The sequence below is a fragment of the Ciona robusta genome, chromosome 8 (assembly GCF_009617815.1).
Source record: "Ciona robusta chromosome 8, ASM961781v2".
Classification (NCBI taxonomy): Eukaryota; Metazoa; Chordata; class Ascidiacea; order Phlebobranchia; family Cionidae; genus Ciona; species Ciona robusta.
The window spans coordinates 7,621,117-7,631,298 of NC_143242.1; the positions used below are offsets into that span (position 1 = coordinate 7,621,117).

The following is a 10,182-nucleotide window of genomic DNA, read 5'->3' on the forward strand; positions in this document are numbered from 1 at the left end:
ATCCACAATCTGTTACAGGAAAATACCTGTACAGATACGGTGTATACGTCCTTAAATCACCTTCATATATAGTCTGTCTATACACTCGCAAAGACCAACAAGACGATTGCTTTATCACTTAACTGGAGAATCCAATTTCGATCGCTTTTGCTGCAAGCTCTCTCTTTAATTAATCCTTTCTTGCAAAACACATATAAGTTCCTACTCCAGGGTACAAACATATTGAAATACAGATTGAAGAGCAAACAATCTGTTGTTATTAATCCATACTCACGAGAGAACGCACCGACGCAAGATCAAGTTACATCGGACACGAGTTCGTTCAACAAAAGCGAGCGCGCGCTGTTTATTGTTACATCATTGAAACCATTGTTACGTCAAAAGTACCAGCTGAATTATAGGCGAGTGATTTAAATCGTGACACGCGGATATGTTTCCACCAATATAACCTAACGATATTCAAAGGGTATCTTGACCTTTACTGACGCAATTTGGCGATGTGGTATAGTAGGGTGGGGTAAGATGGTCCATTCTATTTTGTCCATATTTTCATACTCTTTTATTGTCTCGTTTATTAGTTAACACAGAATATTTACAGAATTATATAACCGTATCCTCACGACTTTAAAAGAGTTTGTTATTTGTTTAAAACATGGCCAAGAAATATGGGATATTATGTGCTAACGGTATCCATCTTACCCTGCAGTACTATATATATCTAAGACCTAAAAACGAAAGTAATTTAAATACAAAAGTATTTTTTTTATACGGCATGCTTTTCATGTTAACATTACTATAAAAAAAAAACATTTTTTTACGATTTACCTTTGCTACCTTTTTAAAACTACGTACCCAATGAACGACGTATAATTTTTTATCATGGCAACACTGCACGATAACATTAAATTTGTCAGAATTCCGGGTTAACATTTCGTCCTACAACAATAACATAGAAACGTGTAAAGAGAATCCGTTCTATTATTTAGTTGGTAACTTTTAGAAGGTTATTTAATTTTCTGATCAACTTCATATTACAGAATGCTTGTACCGTTACGGTTTGCGCTATTTGGTAAGAAATAAGGCGGAGTAGTTATATGCAAATAATTTTATTTATTTTGAATTTCGTGTTTGGCGTAAAAACTTTGCAAGGCGTAAAAGTTTTAGAAAGTCGATGCTTTTTTGCCCCATTTTTCATAAACGCTGTGTTAAATGAATGTAGCTAGAATTTTGACAGGTGCTAATAAAGAATACAGTCGCTATACTGCATAATATAAACTTTGGCCTCTAAGTTCTAACGTATTGCATTTGGATTTCTTGTTGGAGGATTGTACATTGCAGCATTACAATATTACGTCAATTTATTTTTTGGTATTTTTAGGTAGTGTAGTATAATAAACCCAGTCTGCAAAGCATGTCAGGTGCACGGGCGTTTCTGTTTACAAACTTTTGGTGATGCATCCCATAATTTGTCACATGCACGCCAATTAATTAAACAAAGAAAAAAAATCGTAATAAATTGAGTAAGATTTTCAACGTGTCTTGAAAATGTACATGTTTTGCACATAGATTTTTTATGATAGCACGCACGCACGTGGAAAATAACTGTCTTGCACAGCGAGATCTCGTCAGGAACTGCCATACTTTGCAGACTGGCAATAAACTATTATACTCACCAGACACCACTTATGTATTGGCTTTTTGGATTCTTATTTTAGCTTTTAACAATAACAACACATGTCTGAACATTACACTGGTAAAGTAAAGTAACTGTGTTTTTTATTAGGCATATTTTTCACTGGGTATACACGTTGTTATGCAATAAAACATAACCATGCCACGGAACGATAAACGATTTTCATCGTCCCCTATTAGTTTGCTTATATTGCAAGAACTGAAACTTATGAGGCAAGACATGAAAGATGAATTTACAAAATTAAGACAAGCTATTTGTGAAAGCAACATTGGAAAGAATAATTTCGAGGATATTGAGAAAAGAATCCAATTTACATCTAGTTATGGTTTGGACCTGAATTGCTCTGAAAATTTCACAGAAAATGTTCCATTGAATATTGAGGAGCCTTCAAGTGAAATCTCTAATGAACAACCCGCATTAACTGGAGCTCAAACCATTGAACATGATGCACAAGATGCATGTGGTGGTGGAATGAATATAAAACATGAAATTTTACAAGATGTTTCCCAGCAATCCTACAATGATGAACAATTCAGTGATATTGGTGCTTGTAATGCCTTTGGAAGTTTAAACCAAAACACAATCACTAGTAGCAATGATAATGTTTCCTCAACAACACGATCTGTTTCTAATACAGGCACAGTTTCTCTAATTCCATCAGCCAATGTAGCAAAGGAAAAATCAAGTAACGATGTTCGTATTGTAAAAAGTGTTGCCCCACAAAAAAATATTGCTTCTACAAATAGTAAATATCAACTCGACTTCAGCTCCAAGCATCCTGGGACCATTTACCCTAATTCTAACGCATCTTTGGACCAGCAGTCCTGTCTTTTATCCTGGCAACATTACAATAATAATTATAACTCGTCTATGGAGCTAACGAATGGTGCTAATACTGATTCCGATGATATAACGAATGGAAGTGAATCAGACAGGCATGTTAAATTAAAATATGCATGCAGACAATGTGGAAAGCGATTTATATCCGTTTACAAAAAGCGCCAACACATAGTAACAGCCCATCACCCACAACCAAAATTTGTTTGCTCGTACTGCAATAAAATCTTCATCAGCAAAAGCATTCTTACAGTACATGTGCGTCGTAAGCACACCGGTGAAAAACCCTTTTCATGTCATATTTGTGGATTGCATTTTCACTGTGTGGGTGATTGCAATCATCATATGAAGAGGGTTCATCCAATCACATGAATGAAGTTCATGAAATTCATCATGAAAATAGCCTAGTATTGCTATAAGATCTTTTTATTGCTGTTGGTTAACAATTCATGAAATCCACTGCATTAAGCATTGCTAGCAACAGAGTAATTGTTGGAATGCTAAAAGCGGCGCTTGTTTAAAATCTGCATATTTATTGCCCATGAGTAAAATATTGCATTCCCAAAAACAAGCATGCGACAAACTGCCATGGTAGGCTGTGCTTCCATGGCAATTGAGGTGATGCGATGTGAATTTCATGTGTACAATATTTTATTCAGTGATTGGCTGTAATCATATACCTTGTGCTCGTGACCAAATGTTTGATATAAATGTCGGTAAATTGTCGTTTTTTTATTGTACGTGGGAGTAAACTTACAGCATGACATGGCATGGGACCTACCTGATATTCAGGTCCATTACCCTAACCTTTTATAAGCTCATTCTATTCTATATGGGTAAGGTTTTAGAGCGTGGCATGCCATGGGACCTTGGATTTAGACCAGAGTTGGCCCATTGCCCTGTAGCATAGTGCAGTAGCAAAATCAACTGGTTTTCTTTATATATTTATATGTAATCAAGTTAAAAAACTTTCTTTTATAATCATTGTAACCAGTGGTTCCTAAATGTTACAACACGCTGGTGCATTGTTTTATCATAAACCTACACATTTTGAAAACTTGCACTTTATGTCGTACTTTTACAAGAAAGTTGATCTTAAACACAATCTGGCCAAGTTTGATTGTTGTAACTTGTATCTATAATTATATTTTGTCATGAACATTAGCATTATTAAATTTCTATATTATCGCTGGTGCGTCACAAGTCCAGCAAACTTTTCTAAATCTACACAAGTAAAACTTTTAGAACCATTGCTGTAAAATATGGATGCTGTTTTTACTTTTATCTTGCACTGCATACTGGCCGTTTTACACGTATCAAATTTCTTCTTTTTCAGGAGTAGAATTTGTTTGGGTAGAACTGTTAAATCGATTATTTTTAAATCTGTTAAAAGCACGTACAGACTTAAGTGTACAAGAAGTTGCGGGCCAAACTTACAAACCGGTAAAAAACTTTAGGCATATACTTGTTTAACTTTGAGTATAATTACTGAGATAAATGGATTAGTAGCAATATATCATCAGTAGGGATGCACATTACAGAATAATTAGGTGTTCTAGGATATCCTAGAATACTTTATTTCGAATTTCGAATTTCGAATCTTTTTATATTTATAGGAAAAAATAATTTTACCCACATAAGTCAGTTTATTGACTCTTTCATAGTAGCCTTGTTGGATCATGAGCTGTAAAATAATCAAAAATTGTACTATTGGGTAGTTTTTGCGCCAAGAAACGTATAGTAGGCTATGAAAGGACGTTGTAAAACGTTTACTCTCATAAGTCCCACAAACACAAAAATATTGTTTCAAAATTATTAAGTTTCAAAAATTGTTAATATATTGTATGAGATGACGTGTGATGACATCATTAAACAAAATACCGAATTCCGTAATGAAGTTTGAAAATAAAAGGATTCGAATTTCTGTAATGTGCGTCCCTAATCATCAGTATTAGATTTATATACGCGCTTCTGTTTAAAAAACTCTGTGTTTAAACAGAAAGTAGAGGAAAGGTTTGGGCTGATAAAAACCTTTGAACATGCTTGATGATAAACACACCTTGTCAGTTACATCTATTAGTTTGCTTATATTACAAGAACTGAAGCTAATGCGACAAGACATGAAAGATGAATTGACAAAATTGAGACAAGCTAATTGTAACAAGTGTAAAGGCAATGGAAAAGGTGGGAACAATAATGATGGAGTTGCATTTACATTGCCGGTAGTTGCAACACATGAGAAGTCAGGTGAAGAGAATCCAATCAACCACATAGAAAGTGCATTGAATTCTCATAAACCATCAAAAGAACTTGAACACAACAACTGTAAAATTCCCCCAAACGCCACGTCGAGCGATAGATTAGAATTGGCTCGTACTTCTATTAATGAAGAGAAATTAAAAGGAATGAGTTTGCTAGAAAATTCTGCATTGAAAATTGAGGAACCTTCAGGAGAATATTCTGATGAACAAGCTTCATTAAGTGAAGCTCAATCTTCTGAACTTAGTGATCTTCAAATAACCTGTGTGTATGGGAACTTTAACCCCAACATTAGTAATTCTACGGATGATATAAATACCGATATCTCTACAACTGATACAGATAGTAATGGTATGGATATCTCTATAGAAAGTTCTAATACAAAATCTATTCCTAATGCAAACACAGATATAAACATGGAGCAAAACGCTGTAGTTTCATTACCAGTGATTGCAGCAAAAAGGAAACAAAATGGTGAACTTTCTGTTGTAAAGACAGTTAAACCACTTAAAAATATTGTTGCTACACATAAATATCAACTAAGAAGAAGTTCCAAACATTGTGGAAGCATTCGTACAAAACCTCATGTGTCTTTAGATCAACTGACAGTTGCAGCAGAAGAAGAAAAATCTAATAAAAAAGAAAATATTGAAGTTCATGGCGTTAATGCAGTTGGAGGGAAAAAATTAATTCCCGAAGTCAAAACTACAGCAAAAGTTAAAGAAGAAGTGGAATCACAAACCAGACCAGTTTGCCCCAAACCTAATACACATCTGGTTGATAAATCAAGTATATTTTCTTGGCAATATTTTTATGACCATTTTAATAAAACGCCGGGAGATTTTAGCAATGACAATGTTGCTGTTAAAAACAAGCGCAAGAGAATATTAGCTACTGCATGCAAGCATTGTGGAAAGGATTTTGGTTCCCATTACAAAATGCGTCAACATATTTTATTAACCCATCATCCTAAACCTAAATTTGTTTGTTCTTATTGTAAAAAGATTTTTGTATGTAGACAACATATGACAATTCATGTACGTAATAACCACACGGGTGAAAAACCATTTGCGTGTAGGATTTGTGGTAAAAAGTTTCCCTGCATTGGAAATTGCAATCACCATATAAAAACATTTCATAAGTAGAAAAAAACGGTAAAATTAATCTTCATTTCCAATACCCTTCCACCAATCTAAATGCATGCGATTAAAAGTTTTTATATTCCGATACATTTTATTTTATTTTAACAGTATTTCGTTTGTTTACGTACTTACAACAAACTGCTGCTACTTTTTTATCCGCCATTTCTATTTCTTTTTCAGAAACAAGATAGAAACTAACATTATGTTTAATATTATGTCTACTGAAGGCATACATTTTATTCTATATGGGTGGGGTCCTACAGTGAGGCATGCCATGGGACCTGAGATTTAGACCAGAGTTGGTTCATTACCCCAACATTGTATATGGACATTCTATTCTATATGGGTGAGGTCCTACAGTGAGGCACGCCATGGGACCTGAGATTTAGACCAGAGTTGGCCCATTACCCCAACATTGTATATGCACATTCTATTCTATATGGGTGAGGTTCTACAGTGAGGCACACCATGGAACCTGTGATTTAGACCAGAGTTGTCCATTACCCCAACATTGTATATGCACATTCTACTCTATATGGGTGAGGTTCTACAGTGAGGCATGCCATGGGACCTGAGATTTAGACCAGAGTTGGTCCATTACCCCAACATTGTATATGCACATTCTATTCTATGTGGGTGAGGTCCTACAGTGAGGCATGACATGGGACCTGAGATTTAGGCCAGAGTTGGCCCATTACCCCAACATTGTATATGCACATTCTATTCTATATGGGTAAGGTCCTACAGTGAGGCCTGTCATTGGACCTGAGATTTAGGCCAGAGTTGGCCCATTACCCCAACATTGTATATGCACATTCTATTCTATATGGGTGAGGTCCTACAGTGAGGCATGCCATGGGACCTGGGATTTACGACAGAAATGGCCCATTACTCCAACACCTAGAGTGAAGGCACACATACATCAGTATACAAAAGTTATGCTAGTGTATTCCAACACAGAGTGTAAAGATTTGCGTGTAATAGCACAATGTAGTGAAATCATGTACATCCGAATACGATGTGCATATCTCCTATTATCTCATATTAAACTGTGTATATTTTCAGGGTGCATGTTGTGTTAGCTTTGTTGGTAGTGAAATATTAGTCTGCTGAATACTTTGTTTATTTGACATCAAGAAAGTAGGTACTGTTTTCATAGTTGTCTATACTAGGTGCTTAGCAAGACTTATAGAATTGAACATGCTTGATGATAAACACACCTTGTCAGTTACATCTATTAGTTTGCTTATATTACAAGAACTAAAGCTCATGCGACAAGACATGAAAGATGGATTGACAAAATTGAGACAAGCTAATTGTAACAAGTGTAAAGGCAATGGAAAAGGTGGGAGCTTATTAGATGGAACCAGTCTGCTAGAAAATATTCCATTGAATATTGAAGAACCTTCAAGTGAAATCTCTAATGAACAACCCGCAATAACTGGAGCTGGAACCATTGAACATGATGCACAAGATGCATGCGGTGGTGGAATGAATATAAAACATGAAATTTTACAAGATGTTTCCCAGCATTCCTACAATGATGAACAATTCAGTGATATTGCTGTTGGAAATATGTTTAACAGTTTTACCCCAAACATAACTACTGATACAGGTAGTAATGATATGGATACTTCTATAGCAAGTTCTAATACAAAATCTATTCCTAATGCGAGCACAGAATTAAAGAAGGGGAATAATGCTGTAGTTGCATTTACATTGCCAGTAGTTGCAACACATGAGAAGTCAGGTGAAGAGAATCCAATCAACCACATAGAAAGTGCATTGAATTCTCATAAACCATCAAAAGAACTTGAACACAACAACTGTAAAATTCCCCCAAACGCCACGTCGAGCGATAGATTAGAATTGGCTCGTACTTCCATTAATGAAGAGAAATTAAAAGGAATGAGTTTGCTAGAAAATTCTGCATTGAAAATTGAAAAACCTTCAGGAGAATATTCTGATATAAGACCTGCATTATTAAGTGAAGCCCAACCTTCTGAACTTAGTGATCTTCAAATTGGCTGTGTGTATGGGAACCTTTATCCTAGCGCAAGTGTTGGAACAACAGGTTCTAATGCTAAATCCATTTCCAATGCGAACAGAGATGATGCTGTAGTTGCATTACCAGTGGTTGCGGCAGAAAGGAAACACAATGGTTTCAATGAAGTTGTGAGAAAAGATAATATTCAAGATCACCAAAATACAGCAAGAGCTACAGAAAACCTGCAATCACATTTTAGACCAGTTTGCCCAAATCCCATCACACAACAGGATGTATTATCTTGGCAATATTATTATAATCATTTTCATGCAAAAACACAGACGGGAGATTTTAGAAATGACAATGCTGCAATAACAGGCAAGCGTAAGAAATTATGGCATTCGTGCAAACATTGTGGAAGGAATTTCGATTCCTATTATAAAAAGCAGCAACATGTTGCATTAGCACACCAGCCGAAAGTTGTGTGTTCTTACTGTAACCAAGTTTTTGTTCATAAACAACACATGATAATCCACGTGCGTCGAAAACACACTGGTGAAAAACCATTCTCGTGTAAGGTTTGTGGCAAAAAGTTTCCTTGTCGTGGAGATCGCAATCAACATGTTAAAACTTGTGTGCCAGTAACAGTGAATGAATACATGTAAAGCTCGGTGTTTTGGATTTTTAGTAAAATGTGAAATTATGTTGTTAAAATACAGTTACACTCATAATAGTTTTCAAACATAGGGAACCTCATTGAATAATGTGGTGAGTGCAATATACTTTGGCTCTGCTTGTTTGTATAGACACCTAACAGCAGGGTAAAATCTGGGGTGACGTGGTTAAAATACAGTTACACTCATAGTTGTCAAACATAGGGAACCTCATTGATTAATGTGGTGAATGCAATGTAATTTGGCTCTGCTTGTTTGTATAGACACCTAACAGCAGTGTAAAATCTGGGGTGACATTGTTAAAATACAGTTACACTTATAGTTGTCAAACATAGGGAACCTCATTGAATAATGTGGTGAATGCAAAATACTTTGGCTCTGTTTGTATAGACACCTAACAGCACAGTAAAAGTCTAAATCTAAACAATACACCCTTGTATAGTGTAGTACTTATATTCTAATACCCCCTTTCCTATATTGTTTAAAGTGCATTAAAAAAAATATCATTTAGTTACGTTTCTGGACAAAAAATTGTATGTCTACTATTTAACCGTTTTATTACTTTTCTATAAAAAAAATTTCACTGTTAGAATCAAAGTAAAATTTTTTTGTGTCTCATTTATATATTTATTTTCTATTTAATATTTTTATTGCTGTATAGCTAGTTACCATATATTTTACATCTACTTTTTTTAATTTAGCAGATGCAATAAAATAGCTCTTCAGAAGTGTTATTGCTTATTTGTTACATATTTCTATATTTTTCAGAGACAAAGTAGAATCTGTTAAAATGCGTTTAATTTCACGTCTGCTCAAAGCTCGTACAGAGTACATCAGTGTACAAGAAGTTGTCCGCCAAACTTACAAACCGGTGAAAAACATCAAGCAAATACTTGTGGACAAGGGAATCTTCTGGATCATGGTGCCTTGGATTGGAGTTCTATCTTACTTGCATTACTTAAATGATGTGGAAATGGTCGGCTTAGTCCGATACAACGTGAAACTTTACAAAGACAAACCGAAGATAAACCCACCGTGCTATTGGCTGTATACAAGAAACAAATAACTTTTTATTTGGATACTTTGTGCTTAAATTGTCCCTCAAATGTAAGATGTGAAAATAAAGTTCTGTTTGAAATAAAATCACCTGAAATCTGAAATATTTGTATTGACTCAATTACAGCAGACAGGCAGGCCTATCCTCTAATTTTCTGCACTTTATATTATATGTCAAATGTTTTTTTATCCTTCTGTGTGACTGGCATTATTATCTCTATGCCTAACTTTTCTAAACATTTTGTTATAATTGTGGATATATTTCTCATTCACAAAGCCATTAGTATTGGGGTTTTTCTAGTCATGAAATGTTTGTTTCATACTATACGTATGTGACTACGGAACAAGCGTATACATCTGGGGTTTTAAACTTTTTGAAGCACGCCCCCCAATGAGAAAACCCAACAAAAACATATTGTTTTTCATGCCCTATTCCTAGTCTTACTTGCCCCCAGTTTAGAAACAATTAATATACATGGCGAACATACGATGGCTAGCATCAAATGTTGATGACGGATTACAGATAAAACAGAA

The 10,182-nt window shown here is 35.1% G+C and overlaps 3 protein-coding genes across 3 annotated transcripts; all 3 read left to right on the top strand.

Moving 5' to 3' along the window:
• Positions 1-1,268: 1,268 nt before the first annotated feature.
• Positions 1,269-3,866, top strand: LOC149732999 (uncharacterized). Its single transcript, XM_089883356.1, has one exon. The coding sequence runs from the start codon at positions 1,832-1,834 to the stop codon at positions 2,900-2,902; it is 1,071 nt and encodes a 356-aa protein (XP_089739482.1). The 5' UTR covers positions 1,269-1,831; the 3' UTR covers positions 2,903-3,866.
• On the top strand, positions 3,865-6,996 carry LOC149733000 (uncharacterized). Its single transcript, XM_089883351.1, has 2 exons — positions 3,865-3,973; positions 4,530-6,996. The coding sequence occupies exon 2, from the start codon at positions 4,570-4,572 to the stop codon at positions 5,932-5,934; it is 1,365 nt and encodes a 454-aa protein (XP_089739477.1). The 5' UTR covers positions 3,865-3,973; positions 4,530-4,569; the 3' UTR covers positions 5,935-6,996.
• A 135-nt stretch (positions 6,997-7,131) lies between these two features.
• Positions 7,132-9,752, top strand: LOC149733001 (uncharacterized). Its single transcript, XM_089883349.1, has one exon. It carries the CDS (start codon positions 7,132-7,134, stop codon positions 8,581-8,583), a length of 1,452 nt encoding a protein of 483 aa, XP_089739475.1. The 3' UTR covers positions 8,584-9,752.
• Positions 9,753-10,182: the final 430 nt, after the last annotated feature.